This window comes from Schistocerca piceifrons, chromosome 7 (genome assembly GCF_021461385.2).
Source record: "Schistocerca piceifrons isolate TAMUIC-IGC-003096 chromosome 7, iqSchPice1.1, whole genome shotgun sequence".
In the NCBI taxonomy this organism is placed as follows: Eukaryota; Metazoa; Arthropoda; class Insecta; order Orthoptera; family Acrididae; genus Schistocerca; species Schistocerca piceifrons.
This window is the reverse complement of record NC_060144.1, coordinates 192053010-192072963: the sequence shown is the minus strand read 5'-3', so window position 1 is coordinate 192072963 and position 19954 is coordinate 192053010. Positions and strand designations below refer to the sequence as shown.

Below are 19954 nucleotides of genomic sequence, written 5' to 3'. Positions count from 1 at the left end.
CATTCCTCTTCCCCGGTTCTGAATTGCCCGTTTTCTCCAGTTCTGAATTGCCCGTTTGAGTTTTTTCAGAGTCTCACAGTATCTGTTAGCGTTAATTGTGCTCCAAGCAATTCAGCTCAGACGACGAGGTGAAAGAAGAGATTCACAATTTTCTGAACAGCATGGCGGCGAGCTGGTATGACATAGGCATACAAAAACTGCCACAGCGTCTACAAAAATGCATCAACAGAAATGGTGATTATGTTGAAAAATAGCTAAATGTTCAAGCTGTAAACTGATGTAAACCATTGTAGAAATAAACAGGTCTATGTACTCATATAAAAAAATAGGGACCTTACTTTTGGAATTACCCTTGTAGAAAGCTTGTCCAATCGATACAAACTCCACCTGTAAAAAGAAATTTTTCTCTGCCTCCCTAAATGATCTCTTCTTCTTTTTTCGAGTTTTCATTAACTGCTTTTGCTTCATGTTGTTACTTGCCTCTTCTTTCTTCTGGATGTCCTCTATCTTCCCATTTCATACAACAAAAACAGTCAAAATGTGGGCACTGAATAATATTTTTATTTCAAAAAATTAGTTTCAAAATATAATTACATAATATAATTCAAAGATTATCTCTATCTGTTGACTGCTGTTACTATGCCAACCAAGGATCACAGTTAACCACAAGATCAGCGATTTATCGTAAATCTCTGGCAGGTGTGTTAACAATTCTCAAGTACAGTAAATTATTGTCAACGGCCTTGCCTCAGTGGTTTCATCAGATTACCGAAAGTAGCAGTTATGGTCACAAAAACTGGCAAGGATAGGGAAAGTGTGCTAACCACATGCCCCTCAACATCGGCATCTAGTGATGACTTCGGCTGAGAATGACATGGAGTCGGACGGTACTGTTTGGTCTTCTGATTACAGTTCAGACGGAGAAAGATAATAAATTATTATTGACATAATTTGTGATGACTAAGTCACTTCCTAAATAAAAAACTTAATCACTTTCTATATATATACTCTATCATGTCCATATTTTTTCAAAATGTTTTGATATTAACACCTTATATCAATTTTTCATGATGTTGCTGCATCAGAGATTACTCAGCACATTCAACTGGCTTTGTAATAGCTTTTAAACTTTCATTAAACAAACAAACAAAAACTCACTTCCAAGCATTGTTCTTTAAACACATCCTTGGCAAATATTTTTGATTCATTATCTTCCAAAATAATTTGTCACAAACACTTTTAACTTCTTTCCCAAAGACATAAACTGTTTTATTAAAGAACACTATGTACACACTGCCATGAAAACTATGCGGAATTCTCTATACATGTTTTAGCAAGCATGTCTCCTCCTGAACTAAACACAAATTTTATTTTCCATTTCAAAACACTGCTACGCTGTCTTAGTAATGAAGGCCGTAGCATCTACGGGAAACTTCCGGCATCATCTTGCGTGAGGCCATCTGGACGTAAGTCTACGTCCGCCATCTTCAACATTCGTAGAAGGTTGAAGATTCCTTGGGTTGCCTCTTAGCTGATGTGATCTTCACGAAATATAAAATACACACATTTGTAGTTTTCTTAAAGTTGACATAATATCTACAAACATATATTTCACATAAGGACCACAAGGATACTATACAACAAGCATTTGACTCTGTACCACATCTACAATTACTGTCAAAAGTACTGTTGCTACCCATCTGTATGACAACCCACATTGGATGATCAAAAGAGGAGAATGAACACTGGAAACTGTACTAAACTTCTACTATCTCAACTGACAGAGTAAAACCAGCATACTTATTTCTGAACTGCCACCTACACTTGTGCCTCAAAACCAAATGCATGTACTACCATCCAAAAAAGAAGCACAATCTAACCGAAGAACATGCTCCGGATGCTGAGTTGATTTTCCAGAAAGATATCTGGACGATGTTCCACTTCTTCCTAGAGGGTTGATGAAGCTAGTAAAACAGTCACCACTACGTTTCGTAGATGTTGATGAGTTCGCAGACCCGTCACCAGAGGTACCCTTTGTTCGGCATCGGAGGTTGTTTTGTTTAGCAACACTCCATAGAAGTAGACAGAATTTATTTAGATACACATTGTGCTTAGCATTACCTGCCAGATTAGGCAAGAGTGCTAATGCGCTGCTTCCTGGACTCTGGTAGGCGGGCCGGCCCCGGATCGAATACGCCCAGCAGATTAACAACGTGGGCCAGTGTGCCAGCCAGCCTAGATGTGGTTTTTAGGTGGTTTTCCACATCCCCCTACGTTAATACTGGGCTGATCCCCACTTCCTGCCTCAGTTAGAAGACTCACAGACATCTGAACACATTAGCACTATTCCATGGATTACACTAGATGGAGACAGCTAGGGGGGGGGGAACTAATTCCGTCCCACCGGGGTACAGGGTGGCAGCAGGAAGGGCATCCAGCCACCCCTTAACATTAACCTTGCCAAATCCATACCTAACCACACCGATCCTGTGACCCGCAGGATAAAGGCGCGAGCAAAAGAAGAAAAGAAGATCGTGCTTAGCATTAATTTGCTAAAATTTGTAAGTTGCAAGGTCTTGCTTATCTTAAAAAATGGTAACTAAATAGGATTCTTGCAAGTATGTTAACTCAACAGAATTCTTGCAAATTATTTCATATAAAAGTGTTGTGGGAATCCTGAGTTCTACAGCAATTATAATTGGAAAAGTCTTCCAAGAAAAGTAAGTGCACAACAGTCATAATCAGTATCACACTGAATGTTGCACCTCACACCCCACTTCTGACCATGACACCAGTAGTCACCCCTGAGGTGGTCAGTATAACTCCTCTTCACAAAATTCCTGAATACATTTGTGTTCCACTACAGTACAAGAGCAATATTACAAATAGGGTCTGTCTTTATGTTTCTGCTGCATTAGGGAACGTACATCAGTGGTTCCCCCAGAAATGCATCATAGTCCATTGCAGTTATAGAAACTGATACCATATTGTATCATGTAACAAGCATCTGTGAGCAGTATGTATACGGACAGGGCCTTTTGGACAAGGCGCTGCGTGTTTTAAACATTTTAGCAATGATAAATGTTTATAACATGCTGAGCTTTTATCCACTTGACATCTTGTGCATGAGGTTCAGAGTAAAAATCAACATGTTTTATTACACACACACACACACACACACACACACACACACACACACACACACAAATTTTAAGACCTGAAGATGACAGTTAAGATTGTCGAAACAGGTTGTCTTGAATGAAAAATATTTAATGCGATCTTGGCTTTTGAGAATGGTTTTTAATAATAAAATTTCTAGTTGGTGTGATGAATGGCAGCTAGCTCTCAATACAGAAAAATTTACATTACTGCAGGTGAATGGGAAAAACGATCCCGTAATGTTCAAATACAGCATAAGTAGCATGTTGCTTGACAGTATCACAGTGATTAAATATCTAAGTACAATGTTGTAAAGCAATATGAAATGGAACAAGCACATAAGGATTGTTGTAGGAAGGGTGGATGGTTGACTTATTGGGTGAATTTTAGGAAAATGTGGTTCATCTGGAAACGAAAAGCGAATTTGACGCTGTGCGACTCATTCTTGACTACTGCTCCTGCATTTGGAATCCCCATCAAGTCAGATTGAAGGAAGACATTGAAGTAATTCAGACGGGGGCTGCTACATTTATTATCAGTAGGTTCGAACAGCAACCATGTATTACAGAGATGCAGTGGGAAGTCAAATGGGAATTTCTGGAGGAACGCAGGAGTATACAGTAATCCAGAAATAACATATGTATAATGACGGAAAAACAGTGAATGCATAATGACAGAAATAAAATGTAGAATTGTACCATCTTACGAGCTGTATGCTGGGACTGCCACTCGGGCTGGCTGTGTTGCTGTGGGCCTTCCGCCACCCTTATGCCATCTAGACGACTCACTGCAGGAGTATGCAGTAATCCATAAACGAGTCTAAGCGCACCTTCACTCATCAAGAAGTAAATTACTGAGCTGGGCGTTTAAGCTTACTCTTGTGTCTGTTTGCCTACAAATAAATTTGTTTTTTCATAGGTGCCACCTTATGCAAGCACAATATTTTTGCTTCTTTTCTATACAGACATGTTTTTATGAAGTTACTAGATAACCACCAAACAAAAAATGCTATGATTATGTTGTACTTCCAGCGAACCATGTTTGGGTTGGAAAAACAAAGAAAAATTGTTTGGTCAAGGTGTAACCTACAGATATTCAAAAACAAATTAACTACAGAGTTCATTCCTGGGCTCGTAACTTGCATGATTGACATTCCAATAACTTTAAAGACCTCTTCAAATATGTAATGTTTGCTGGTCATACAATCATACCAGTCAGGGACCAAAACTTGGCCACACTGCATACAGTCCATACAATAGCTGAACAGGCCTATCACTGAGTCACAGCAAATAGTTTGCATCTTAAACCCAGTAAGACTCATAACATGTAGTTTCAAACGTAAAAAAAAATGAAATGCTGGAACCAGAATTAGACATTAATGGTTGTGGCACATCAGATGGGAGAGGGGAGGGGGGGGGGGGGGGGGGGGGGGGGGGGGTTACCTTCATAGTCTCAGATGCTATTGAATTTGACATATGTTAAAATTCAGGAGTTTGTAAAAACACACTTCTTTTTTGTTTCCTCCAAAAAATTCCTGCCCTGAGATACAGACCTCCAAAGATGACACTGCAAACACCATTTTGAAGATGCGAATTTTGGAAAAATTTTTAAAATGCTGTTCTCTGTAACAGTTCTAGGTATTTTGTTAAGAGTTTTTTGATTTGAAAGAGAATTGCTTTATGATTACAATAGTATCCTCCTTTTGGACATATCTGTCAAAGTTATTTTCCTGTCACCTTTTGAATTTTCTTTTTATAATTTAGAGAAAAAAATGTTTTAATGCCAATCCAGATTGTCGATTAGTACTATGTAGTACTATATTATAAATGATAGCTTCCACTTTTAAGTTGGACAAGTTTTATTTTAAAAAATATTTTTTTTTTCTTTCGAAGGTAATGTATGTCTTCACTGAAGCTGTTTCTTACTAATTTCTTTGTTACAATGTTTATTTCTATTGTCCTTGTTGCAGTTATTTCTTATCATTTTCTTTGTTGTAGATATTTCTTACACTTTCTTTGTCGTGGTTGTTCATTGCAGGTTTCTGTATTTTAGTTGTTACATGTTAATGTGTTTACTGAAGAGGCTTCTAAGAAATCTGAGATCATCCAGCGAGTAATGTGTTTTTGTGGGGAATTTGCCAGTTCACACAGTTGCAGTGTGTTTTGTGAAAAGGACTATTTGAAATGTCTTCTGACTGGGCCATAGGAGAGTGAAGTGTGCTGACTATTTGCATATCCATAAAAGAGTGATATATAAGACAAACAAAAAAACAGTCTTTGTTCAGGTTGGGAATAAGTGTTCTCATTTGAAGACACTGTTTCAAAGTGAAGATGTTTCTAGTTACAACTTTTTGTGTTCTAAATGTTTTGACAGAATAACAACAATGATAGTATCTAAACAAGGTGAAGCCTCCTATGGTGCAGATGATGTAGATTTTGCATCCACAGAGGAAGAATTGAATATCCTGAATCAGTCCACTACAGAGGTAGGTGTTAAGTTCTGTTAAGAAACTGTGGTCAATGAAGTCGAGTGATAAGCTCTATGCACCAAGAAAGCACAGAGAAATTATTAAAGCTGTGAATAAATACACTACAGCAAAACTAACAATACTCTTCAACGTAGAAATTCCATCTTCAGAAGAAAATTAACCAAAGAACTCTTGCACCTCTTGCCAGGAATTTTTCACAAGTATAAATTCAGCTGTTGAATATTGTGCATACAACAGTTTTAATTATTATTCCACAGACATTTTCAAAGAAAACAATTTTGAACCACATTCCATCAATATCAAAGTACATGGTAGACAAATCAATAAATGTGAGATCTGTAAAAGGAGTCTTTGGAAGACCAGATCCCTATTATGGTCATCCTGTAGAAGCAGGTCAAGTTCAGACAGACACTATAACCGTAACAGTTGAAAGTCAAAAAGTTGTGACAGTGAAGAGGTACATGACTCGCAGTATCAGAGAAACTTTTGCAATTTATAAGAGCAACTGTACAACTTCACATATTGGAAGATTAAAATTTTATGCACCATGACGTAAAACTGCGCAAATTTTGATCTTCGTGTGGTAACTTTGAAGAATTAACTGGATCACGTGACATATGACACCTTGGTTGGGCATGTGAAGTCATTAGTAGTCTGTGACAAAGCGACAGACTTGTTTGTTTCAAGAATGTGGTGACTGCCCTGGAAAGGGAGGACTGTCTTTACAGACATTTGGCCTGGAAGACGTTGCAGATAACTCTGCAGAAATTACATACGAGACATGGGAGGAAAATAAACTAATTAAGAAAGCTGTTTCCTTTGACAGTTTCATTGATGAACTTGGTAAATGGTCAGTGAAAGCAGTAACATACCAGCATCTGAAGAAATTGCAACAACACATTGCAGAAGTGAAAGGGTGTGTAAAGGCTGAAGAACTATGTTTAGTGCTTCACTGTGAGTTCGTTGAGAACTGGTCTGTAATTCTCCCACAAGAAGAACAAGGGCATCATTGGAGTAATGACCAGGTTTCAATTTTTACAGGGGTAACATTTTCAAAATAAGACTACAAGTATTGCAGTTATAAGTGATGACACTGGACATGACTCAGCACATGCTTTGCTAGCAATGCGCAAAATTCTTCAACTGCAAACAAGGGCAGAGAAGTGCATCATTATTTCTGACGGTGCTCCTAGTCATTTTAAAAATCGTTACTAGCTGTTTGAATTGACTAAGTCACTTGTGCCAACTGACTGGATATACAGTGCTACTGGCCACAGGAAGGGGCCTTGTGATGATGTAGGAGGCCTGCTGAAGCACCATGCTACACAACATAATCCTAGAAAACAATCTTTCCAGACCAAATACAGCTGTGATTCAGAATGCTGAAGATTTTACAAGAGTCATGAAATCTTACACATCCACAGCCCTCGTTCTTTTGTCCATGGAGGAAATCAAGGAATTCTGTGAGCAGAAAAAAAGAATGGTCCAAGCAAACTACTCCTGTGAAAGGAAGAAAGAAGAAATTTTGTTCGTTCGGCCAATACCTCAGAAACAGCAGAATAATATTCAGATTCACAACCTGAGAAGGGGGATGTTTGTGGCTTGTGTATGATTGATCGGTGGATTGCAGAGATTATAGAAACCAGTTGTAAGTTAAACAAAACTGTAGTGAATTTTATGCTACCATATAGACCAGCTGCTGGATATAGATTTCCAGCTGAAAGCCAGCAACACCACCATCAGTGCTCACTTCCTGTTCACAATGTTTTAAAGATTGTAAGTGCTCCAGTTCTTATTGGTTCAACGGGAAGGCATCACTCTATACCAAAGAAGAATACTGAATCAGTGGAACACTGGCTTATTTCAGTACAAAACAGAGTACACAGAAGTTATATAAATTGAAAAAGTCTTTCGACCTTTCTCATAAATTCTGGAACCATTTAAAAATGTTTGAAAAAAGAGTATCTTACTCATCTTTCTAAACTAAAATTATGTTAAATAAGGCTAGGTTTAGATTTTTATGAGCCTGTTATGTGATAATGTGGTACTAAAACAGGTTTTATCCATGGCAAAAATTTCAATTGTTTATAAGACCTGTTCAACCTAAAAGTGGAAGCTCTCCTTTTCAGGGAAATGTAGAACTATATGGCACTAATCAACAGAAAAAAAACAATCAAAATTGTATGGATTGGAATTTTTGGAAGAAAAAAACAGAATTTCCATAAATTATAAAAAAGTTCAGAATGCTACAGTAAAAGAACTTTGAGAGGTACGTCGAAATAGAGGATTTCGTTGTAACCATAAAACAATTATCTTTCAAATAAAAAAACCAACTAAACACTTAGACCTGTTCCAAAGATACAGCATTTTCAAATTTTTTTCCAAAATTTGCATCCTCAAAATGGTATACGCAGTGACATCTTTGGAGGGCTGTATCTCTGAGCAGAAATTATTTTGGAGGGAAAAAAAGTGTTCCTTACTTAGTCCTTCATTTTAACATATGCTAAATTCAATAACATTCGAGACTACGTAAGATTTTTTCCTAGCCTGCCTGAATTGATAAGGACTATGCCTTATATTCTAAATTAGTGCTGTACAATTCCTTGGATTCTGGCCAGTTAGCAAAATAAAATTGAGTTAACTCACAGCTAAACATATCAAGATGCTGGACCCAGCTTGTTTCGTTTTAGAATTGTCTCTAATCGTGTAGAGTTGTAGACAAGGGTTTTTTTGCACGCTTATCATACTTTCATTTCTCTATTCAATTTTATTTTGTTGAACCATACTGCCAACAACTTGATACAAATACAAAAATATCTACATAGAAATACTACAACAGAAAGAATCTACACAATAACTTACAAACAGTATCCATATATTATATAACTTTTAAAAAAGACAACATCATATATAACTGGAAGAAAATACAAAAAAAGAGAACTTAACATAATTTTGGGAAAATCTTCCAGGAGACGAGTCTGATAATATACACAAATTTATACATATTACTGTCCCATAAGGCTGGTTCACACTAGGCCAGTAATTTAATCAAGTGTTACGCAATTTAATGAACAACATGGTTTAGTAAATTTGGTAAATAAAACAGTTTAGCTGGCCCGATCCAGTATGTTAAATCGTAGCCAGTCAAGTAGGTTCCCCCATCCCAGATCACCACTGGCGTGCAACTGGACACGTAAATACAGTTTGTTCAGTAGCATGCAGTATTATCTGTCTTTGTTCCACTCTATTTTCAGTCATGTTTCTAGTGGCTCAGCAACATGACTGAGTGACAATACAATGTTAAGTTTGTTTCTCTTTACATGGAACACAAGTGTTTGTGTAATGTGGAATGTCCAATGTACAAAAATAACACAGCAAAAGAAGCCACTATCGCAGAGCTGTAAAAGTTAATGTGAATACCAGGGCTCCATGAGAAGGAGATTAAACAGAAAATTAAAAACTTCAAAATTTTTTGTCACAAGAAACAGAGTTTGATGTGCTCGGAAAACATGTTCCCCTCTGACTAAAGTAATTGCCATGGCTATTGGCTTTGAAAGTCCAAAAACACATGGAACTATATGTAAACAGGATTCACTGACAGCATACAAGGGGTGACCCAAAAATAACCGGAATTTCTTTCTAGAAAGCATATACTTTATTGGTTTCAAATACAACCTTAATCTCCTTCAAAGTACTCTCCATTAGCATTAATACACTTGTCCAAACGTTCATTCCAGTGTTTGAAGCACCTTTTAAATTCGTCCTCTTTGATACCTGCTAGTACTTTCATGACATTGCGTTTTACGTCTTCCACATCTGCAAAACTCTTCCCTCTCAAATCTCTTTTCATCCTCGGGAATAGAAAGAAGTTTGAAGGTGCTAAATCTGGCGAATAGGGCGCGTGGGTCAAGGTAGTCGTCTTCGTTGGGACCAAAAACTGGCGAACGCTGAGAGCCGTGTGCGCGGGAGCATTGTCGTGATGCAGGAACCACATGCCAGACTCCCATAAAGCCGGACGTTTTCGCGACAAACTCCCAAACTCCTGCAAAGCCGTTTCATAACCTCCAAATAGAATTGTTGGTTTACTGTCTGCTTTTCAGGGACAAATTCAGAGTGTATGGTCCCTTTGATGTAAAAAACAGACCAATTTCGTTTTCACATTCGATTTCACTTGTCGAGCTTTTTTTGGTCGAGGCAAGCCAGGTGACTTCCATTGTCATGACTGTTGTTTACTTTCTGGATCATACCCAGAGCACCATGACTCATCCCCTGTAATGATTTTGTTGAGAGAATGTGGATCATCTTTGAACGCGTCCTTCATTTCAAGACAGACTTGAACGCGACGATCCCTTTGATCTCTGGCAAGAAGCTTCGGCACGAATTTTGCTGCCACTCTTCGCATCCTCAAATCGATGGTCAAGATGAGCTCCAGGACAACTCGGACAAGTTCTCGAGTTGGTCGATTGTCCTGCGTTGATCTTCACTGATGAGATCACGGATTTTGTCAATGTTGTCTTCGCTTCGAGCAGTTGAAGGTCGACCGGAACGGGGCTGATCTTCAACCACCATTTCTCACTTTTTAAACCAAGAAAACCATTCGTACACTTGCGTTTTACTAAGAGCATGGTCTTTGTAGGCTGTCTGAATCATCGCAACAGTTTCTGCTGCGTTCTTGCCAAGCAAGAAACAAAACTTCACTGCTGCATGTTGTTCGTAAGAACTAGCCATTTCCTCGTGCCACGTCTGCACTGTGTGCACACTCAAAGAACTGCCAAAGGAACCACACTTCTCACTGTTGGGTGATGCCGCGTGGCAGAATGACTCAGCAGAGCTCCTACTATAACCCTCTGGTGGCGCAACCTGCTACTACAAGTACACAATGTGCAGCATTACGATTCCGGTTGCTTTTGGGTCCCCCCTCATAGATTACAAGACTCCATTGGGCAATACAGAATGGAGATTATCAGCCACACTTCGATGGATTTGCCTTGACCTTATGCTCCAAGACAAGAAAACAACAATTCCACTGAAAGTGCATTGAGCACGGAGAGAGATTCCCCTCATCTGCAAGTAAAAGCATTGCATTATCAGACTACTCCATACTCAGAAGAAGTAGTGTCAAGATATAATGAAACGTATCTACATTTCTCATTTGTGTCACTGAACCACTTGCTTCCCATTCATCACTGAACTCTGAACATTCTCCAACAGACATCACTTCAGAAATGACAACCGATAATCTCCCAATTGCATTTTATGTGTAATGAAGTCTTGTTTTAAAACTTTTTTGTTTTATCTTACAATGATTATTTTAAAAATATTTTGTATTAAAATAAAGAAATACATAAAACCATGAGATGGTTTTTCAGACCATAACTTGATGGACTCTTTCAACACTTCATAATTAGAATCACAAACTTCTCGAAAGAATAAACAAATAGTTATAATAATAATTTCATGTGGTTCACTGGCTCTGTGCAAGTCTTTCAACTGGACACCACTTCTGCACAAAAAGGTACAACACTTCCTACAATTTACTTTCTGCAGTTAGGGCTTCTCTTCAATGAGTATTTTTCTAATAGAAAATTGCAGCAACTTTTCTGACATTCTCAAAAGTATTCTTTCGGGTCATCAGTTGAGAGGTCTTTCAGAAACACATTGAAAGCTCCATGCAAATCTCTCTAGCTAATCCATTTTCATGCTCACTGTCTCTTTCTCTTCCTTACTGTTTCAATCTTCTTCCACCTCTTCCAGTATAACCATTGTTGTAAGGTGTATAATCATGGGTGAATGTGTGCTTGCTTACTTGTTGTTTAGCTGTTAACTAGGCCTACTATATCATTTGCTACTTGACCGAACAGTATACAGATGTAAACTATCCCGAGAAAGTCTGTTAAAGTTTCAAGAATCAGCTTTAAGTAATTACCCAAGGGATGTACTACAATCCCCTACACATCACTCACAGGGATCATGAGGATAATATTAGAATAATTATTGCATGCACAGAGGCATTCAAACAATCATTCTTCCCGTGCTCCATATGTGAATGGAACACGAAGAATCCCTAATAACTGGTACAATGGGATGCACCCTCTGCCGTGCACCTCACACTAGTTTGCAGAGTACATATGTAGATGTAGATGCCGATGTAGGTGTAGATTGTGAACTAGCCTCTAGAGTGGTGATGCAGAACACCTATTAGCTTATTTACAATACATCTGAAATGTGATCTTCTGTAGCAGTTATCAACAAGTAACATCAAAATTGACTTTTTATTGCAGGTGTACTTTCTGTGGATAACAAAGACACAAAAACAATTTGAATGGCTGGTAGATATCATTAGAGAGGTGGAGAATGCCGACATCAGTAATGTTGTGTCTGTACACATTTTCATAACACAATTCTACCACAAGTTTGATCTCAGGACTATTCTTCTGGTAAGTAAACTATGATTTACAATTCATCATGCCTGGTCACATGTTAACACTGAACGTGATAACTAAGCAGACAAACAGTCAGATAGAAAAATTTCTTGGGTTATTGTAATGTGTTAGTGTTAACATTTCAATAAAGCAAATGGATGGGAGAATTTCTAAATAGTCCCTTGGAGTAATGTGATTTACAACTATCACATGAATGAAATAACCTCTGCTTTGCCAGATTTAATTTGACACCATTCTATTATCCATTTTTCATTTTTGTTAATGTTCATTGTACAATCTCTTTCTTCATGCCACACCTTTTCCAATTAATTTGCTGGCTCTAAATTAAAGTTTCATCGTCAAACATCAAAGTTTTTATTTCTCCTGCCTGAACTTTAATTACTTTTTCAAATTCGTCCTCGGTTTCATGTAACGCTTTATCAGTGTAGAGACTGAATAACACTGGGGAGATGGTACAGTCCTGTCTCACTCCCTTCTCAACCACTGTTCCATTCCCCTTTCACACTCTTCAACTTTTATAGCTGCAGTCTGGTTTCTGTACAAGTTGTGCATAATTTTGTGCTCTATTTCATCCAAGAAACCTTCAGAATTGCAAATAATTTAATCCACTCAACATTGTCAAAAGCTTTCTCCAAACCCACAAATACCATGAACACTTCTTTGCCTTTTTTTAACTTATGTTTCAAGGTAAGTCTGACAGTATTGTTGCATGTGTTTTCATATTTCTGTCAAATGACCATCTCCGAGGTCAGCTTCTACCAGTTTTTTCCATTCTTCTATAAATACTGTGTGTCAACATTTTGAAATTATGACTCACGTGTCTCGTGTTATCTTGCACACCAGGTAGAACAGTTTTGTCATGGCTGGCTGTCCCAAGGAATTCAATAATTCTGAGGGAATGGCATCCTCCTGGGGCCTTGATTCAACTTTCCTCTACCAATGTCTTATTAAAGTGTTCAGTTTTGTATTTGTCTGTGGATGGTCCTCCTATAGGTGATGACACAACATGAAATTACCTCTGATGCTAGTCCCAGAATGCTCCATGCTTGGAAGAGATGTCTTCTACTAGGAGCTTGGCAATCTCATAAGCTTCATCAGTCGGCACAGCTTCACTCACAGTGTAGCAGGTGCAGTAGTCAGTGCAGATTATCCACCGATACCAGTTTGTCAACTTTGGAAATTTCCCCATGAGGTCAGTTCTAAGCCAATGGAACAGCACTGCTGCAGGTGGAATTTGTATCAGCTACCTTGGAGGCAACTGTAACACATACATCCACTCATTGGCCTTTTTTACAGGGGGTCACACAGTGTCCTAATGGATCAGTAAACACCTGACCTGATATACCTGCGCCTGGTTCTGTCAGTCTTTGTGAATCCCATGTGACCCACGGAGCATTCAGGACTGCCCCAGCCCAGGGTCAACAGGATATTTCATTTAAATTCCTTCCCATGCAGGGGAATGGCACTAGGACTGTTTCTTCATAGGGCTCCATACTGTGGAAACGGTTTCAAATAGAATGGGCACACAAGTGGCTACAAAAGGTATTATCCCAGGATATTTCATTCCTAGCAATAATGGGCAGTGGTTTAAACACATACAAACAATGAAACAGAAGCGCACAAGACAAGTGTTTACATCATTCTGTGATGGTTGCCACTAAGTAAATAGGCCAAACTGGAAGCTCCTTTGAAGTTAGGTTTAAGGAACATATTTCCGGTTCAGTTATAGTTCTGCCTTGACTTATTTATCCAGCACAGATCACTCAGTTTTTAGTATTAAATCTGCTCTTTCTGGTGCTTTTTATAATCTTTTTCTCTTGTTCCATTTGTTCATAGGCTCCAGATTCATTGCCACTTTTTAATCCATGACTATTGCTTTTTGAAAAATTCCCAAATTTTAAGAAAGTGTTAGGATCGGACTGTAAAACTGGTTTTACCGCTGTAATGTAAGCATTCAATCTTGTGAACCTTTTTTGTCACTATTATATGGTCTTTGCATAGTATTGTTTATGGTATCTTCCTTTTGTTCAGATTTTCACCTGATGTAATTTAAATTACGGAACCAGTTGTGTTTTTAATAAAGGATCTAAAACTGTAGCACCTTTTTCTCTTTCTTTTTTTTTCCCCCAACACACAAAAGTTTGGCTGTGAATGCCAGTACAATAAAAATATGTACTTCAGGATAGCTGGCCGTAGATGAGCTGAGATGACAATTATTTCAGCACCACTGGATCATAATCCCTCTCATAAAATGCCCTGTTTATTAATAGGAGTTGTTTGCTCAGTTCTTCCTTCTTAAAGGTTTCACTGTGTTTCAGCAATGCTTGATCTTGTCTCTGTTCATCAGCAATGTCAATTCAGTGATAGCAGTCATCATCCATGCTGGTACATTCTGCCAAAAAATTCCTTGGAAGGCAGTCAGCACCCTTGTGTTTCCATCTGCTTTCATATAGCACTGTGACATCATACTCTTGAAACTTCAGTGTCCATCTCGCCAGTCACAACACTAGATCATTCAGGATAATGAGCCAGCACAGAGTATATTTGTCCATCACAATGGTGAACGGTTTGCCACACAAATACATGTGAAACTTGTTGGTCCAAACAACTGCAAGGTACTCTTTATGGCAGTAGAGCAGTTCATCTCGGCCTCAGTACTCTCGAAGCATGTGCTATTCTAAATTTATTTTTGGCACATTTCTAAACTTCTGGAATCGTACCTAGCCCATAACTGCTAGCATCAATGTGAATTTGTGTATCAACATTCTCGCCACACTCTCTGGAGAAGATGTTAGCATCACCTTATAAACAAAGATCCTTCTTCCAAGGGACATTCCTTGGTACAGGACTTCTATATGAATCATCGGTAGTAAGAGTACATCCTGAGAAAAGTTCTCACTTAACCAATGTGCTGAGGATTGGAAAATCTGTGACTGGTCATATTTTCTCTGGATTGGAACAGAATCCATCACCATTAATTAGGCATGCCAAGAGTTTTGTTTCTTGGGCAATGAAGAGGCACTTTTTCACATTCAGGCAGAAGCTTGCTGTCTGAACATATTGAAAGGTTGTCAGCCAGCTTACATGTTGTTCAAATGTTTTTCGAAAAGAATGTCTTCCAAATATCAAACACACATCGTCCATTTAAGATGTCAAAGCAGTGTCCATCACACGTTTGGAAGTGGCTGGAGCAATATATGGTCCTACCTGCATAACTTTGAACTCTCTAAGGCCATCAGCTGTTGTGAAGGCAGTCTTCCCACAGCCCACCTCTTCAACCTTTATTTGTCAATAGCCTGACTGCAGATCCGTAGTTGAGAAATAGCGTGTTCCTTTCAATCGGTCTAGGGTGTCATTAATGGAGGGAAATGGGTGGACTCTTTCATGGTGGTTTACTTGCCTGTAGTTGATGCAGGAACACCATGTGTCGTGCCATCCTCATCCATTATGACCACTGGAGAGGGCTAAGGACGTTGACGATTCAATGATATGACATTGCACCATATTCTCTATTTCTTCCCGGATAATCTATCGTTCAGCATATGACACCTTATACAAACAACGGCTGATTGGTGGATATCTCCAGTGTTGATATGTGCTTTATCATGGGCCACTTGGTCTGTGTTTTCTCCACTCCAGATTTGAATGCATCACAAACTATTGCCAATGTTATTCCTCAGTCGGCCCAGATCCTATTGGCAGTTCAACAGTACTTTCCTCACTGAATTTTCTTTAGTAGTAGTGAAGCACTAAGCTGCTCTTTGTGAGATGATTTGGCTGTCTCTGTTCACATACCTTTAGGGATGAGTTGTAGCAGCGAACGGCGTTAGTAATCCAAAGCTTTCCTCGGCTACCAAAAATGCTTATGATCATCACTGGCACGTAGATTTCTTCTGTGAGCCTGAGTAGCTTTTTGCAATCAACAAAGACTCCAGCAGTTTCAATGAGCATCTAGATTGCTGATAGGAACTTAACTCTTTGACGGCTGGCAATAACAATGGCTTCAACAGCAAACAACTGCCAGAGCAATCTTCGTTATGTGTGCTTGCTGGGATAGCTTAATCAACTTGGAGCTCTGATCTTCCACATTCTGCCTGCTTGTGATGCTTCTAACAAGTCCCATCTAAGAATAACATTATGACTATATTCTGTTAAAATGATGAATTCGAACAGCTGTGTTCTGTCACTGTTAGTTATTCGTGCTGTACTTGTTTCTGTTGGCTGGACATAACTCCCATGTGAGATTTTCAGAACAATCACTTTCGTATCACCATCATAGCCGTCCTTAGCTGGTGACGATAAGCATTCCACATTGAAGAAGAAGAAGAAGAAGAAGAAAGCCCTGAACTAGAGCATCGAGAGATTGGCCATTGATGATGCCATCAATGAGATTCCTTGACATCTTGGTAAATGTCGTCTATAGAGGATTTTCATCTATGGCAACCTTGCCTCCACATATGGTCACCTCACATAGTTTTCCTGAATTCAGCAGTGAGGGAAGAGGCTGCTATCTCTGTACAGCAACAGGGAACAGCTGCAGCACGTTTGGGAGCGGACTCCTCCAGGGTAAAGTGATTGACTTCGTCCCACAGCTAAGACTACAATCGTCTGCAGCTGAATGGTGTGAATAGAGCTGTTGAGACGGCTGATGTCTGATGGTGCAGTATAGTCATTAGACACTTGCTTTCTCTAAAGTAGCAAAGAACGTGTGCAGGTTGTCCACAATGGATGAATGTTGTCCACTGTTCTCCAAAAATAATTTCTTCTGTGGGACATTACACTAGCCACAAGATTTGATTGACCCAGCTTTGGTCAGATGCTGAATGCCATTTGACAGTCGTGACATAAGTTGGAGTTGAATGAGTCCGCAATTCATGATGTATTCAACTGGGGATTGAGATTTGTGCCAAATATTGAAACATCTCTTCTTCAACATTTCCTGTTACCTCCTGATATATGGAGTGGACTTTCATGGCTTCTATCCCTTGCATACTCAGACTTTTTGGCTGCCATAAACTGCTGTATTTCTCTTCTCTCACTACCTGATGTATGTGAGGTGAGGCCATGATTGTGAGTTGTTCATGCCTCTTTGGTACTGTTTTTTCTGTTTCATTACCTCAATGTGATGGCACCACTTGACAAATTTCTCTGCTGCTGTTACATGTTTACCAAAATAGCTTGGTAGATGTCTTCTGCAACTCCTTTCATCACGTATGAGATTTTGTCAGCTTCTATCACATTTGGATTCACAATGTGGCGTAAAGCGAAAACATTTCCAAATGTATTGTTTCCCCAATGCAGCTAACCACACCTCTACCATGCACACAACACAGTTTGTGGCAATAATGTCTTCAAGTCATTTCTCCTGTATATACTTCCACAATTCCTTCAACCTTTTAGCTTTCTCTCCTTTGGTTAGTACTAGTTTGCCACCTGGGCTTAGCCATGTATGTTTCTACAATGTCACATTTGTCCTCTAGTAATATCGCTTACCCATCTTGCACCTCCTGTCAATTTATTTTTAGACATTTAAATTTCCTTTCGTCTGCTTTATTTACTGTATTTTAATTTTTTCTAAATTTGTCAAATCTATCTTACCATAATATAATCAATCTGAATCCCTCCAGGTCTCTTCCATGTATGCAAGCTTCTTAACTCAAGTGTTAATGGTTCTACTATATCGCTTCTCCTTCCATTCCTAAATTATAGAATACCGAGTGATCAAAAAGTCAGTATAAATTTGAAAACTGAATAAATCACGGAATAATGTAGATAGAGCGGTACAAATTGACACACATGCTTGTAATGACATGGGGTTTTATTAGAACCAAAATAATACAAAAGTTCAAAAAATGCCCGACAGATGATCAGAATAGCAATAATTAGCATAACAAAGTAAGACAAAGCAAAGATGATGTTCTTTACAGGAAATGCTCAATATGTCCATCATTCCTCAACAATAGCTGTAGTCGAGGAATAATGTTGTGAACAGCACTGTAAAGCATATCCAGAGTTATGGTGAGGCATTGGCGTCGAATGTTGTCTTTCAGCATTGCTAGAGATGTCTGTCGATCATGATACACTTGCGACTTCAGGTAACCCCAAACCCAATAATCGCACGGACTGAGGTCTGGGGACCTGGGAGGCCAAGCATGACGAAAGTGGCGGCTGAGCACACGATCATCACCAAACGATGCACGCAAGAGATTTTTCACACATCTAGCAATATGGGGTGGAGCACCATCCTGCATAAACATCGTACGTTCCAGCAGGTGTTTATCAGCCAGGCTGCGGATGATGCAATTCTGTAACATATCGGCGTACCTCTCACCCATCACGGTAGCAGTTATAAAACCAGAATCATGCATTTCCTCGAAGAAAAAAGGCCCAATAACGGTAGATGTGGTAAATCCAACCCATACTGTGACTTTCTCGTCATGTAATGGAGTTTCCACACCAGTTCTAGGATTTTTGGTAGCCCAAATTCTGCAGTTGTGGGCGTTGACAGACCCTCGGAGTGTGAAATGAGCTTCGTCAGTCCACAACACGTTATTCAACCAATCGTCATCTCCAACCATCTTTTGAAACGCCCACACCGCAGATGCCCTCCGCTTCACTAAATCGCCAGGTAACAGTTCATGATGCCGATGGATTTTGTACGGATAGCATCAGAGGGTACGCCTCAGTGCCATTCCTCAACTGTCTCAGCAGCATTTTGTGCTCGGGCGGCCACTACGGGGTCTATTGTCTTACAACCCGTGGCTTCGAACTTCAAAATCATTCTCACCACAGCTGCATTTGTCAACGGACCTTCACCCGTTCGTATCCCCTTCCTATGGAGATACGATCCTAACGCTGAACTAGCACATTCCCCATTCTGATAATACAGCTTCACTAAAAGCGCCTTTTCAGGTAACGTCAACATGCTGCAATTGCTGGTGCATCTGATTCTCTCTCTGATTACAGCTCCTTTTATACACGATTGTCATGCGCAGTCACTGGCGTTTTGCTGTCCAGCACCATCTGTCTGACATTTTGTGAACTTTGTTTTTACCTCTCTATCTACATTATTCCGTGGTTTATTAAGTTTTTAAATTTATACTGACTTTTTGATCACCCGGTATTTTTGGATAAAACCAGAGTTTTACACTCTGCTGTGAATGTGTATAGGGACTTACCAGCAGACGTAGGGCATAAAATAGAAGATCCCAAGATAAGAATACCACACTAGCTAGTCCTGTAATTTATCATAATATTTGGACTCAGGGATTTAAATTCTGCATAAATATGTGCTGAACAGGCATTGCAATAGTCAGTATATACATAGCTGATTCGTGATCTATGCGAAGTAAACCATACATCTGTATTATTAGATAAAAACAGCAGCAGATTAATATAAGAGTAGCTGTTTTTCTCTTTAAAAAGTATTTATATAAAGTAATTACAAGTAATTCTCATAATTATTAACATGCAGATTAGTACTAATCATAATCTGTTGTAAGTATACTTTACAAAATGAGACTGCATTGGCTGCTTCTGTCAAGGTATTATTTTACTCATCCACATCCCTGAAGGCTTTCCATTATGGGATTTAACGAACATAACACATTAACTAATCAACGGTTAAATTGGTTCACAGATTGGAGGAAGGCAATAGTATATCGTCTTCTCTGAGGTTTTATTTTGAATCACATTGCCTCCCACACTGAGAAATATTAACAGCTTGTACCATCTGTTACTTTGATCAAATGAATATTTAACAAACCTCTGACAGCACTGTTTATCTCAGAAGCAGAGAGAGAGAGAGAGAGAGAGAGAGAGAGAGAGAGAGAGAGAGAGAGAGGGGGGGGGGGGGGGGGGGGTA

General features: G+C 39.0%; 2 protein-coding genes across 4 annotated transcripts in view; one reads left to right on the top strand and one right to left on the bottom strand.

The window, feature by feature from the left end:
• LOC124805029 (GPI mannosyltransferase 2) overlaps positions 1–19954 on the bottom strand; it is a 256187-nt gene that overhangs the window by 213061 nt on the left and 23172 nt on the right. The window lies entirely within an intron of this gene.
• LOC124805028 (dual oxidase 2-like) overlaps positions 1–19954 on the top strand; it is a 250335-nt gene that overhangs the window by 211054 nt on the left and 19327 nt on the right. For both annotated transcript variants that reach the window (XM_047265439.1, XM_047265440.1), the window contains exon 30: positions 11929–12084. In XM_047265439.1, the coding sequence (XP_047121395.1) occupies positions 11929–12084 (156 nt within the window). The remainder of the gene's footprint in view (positions 1–11928; positions 12085–19954) is intronic.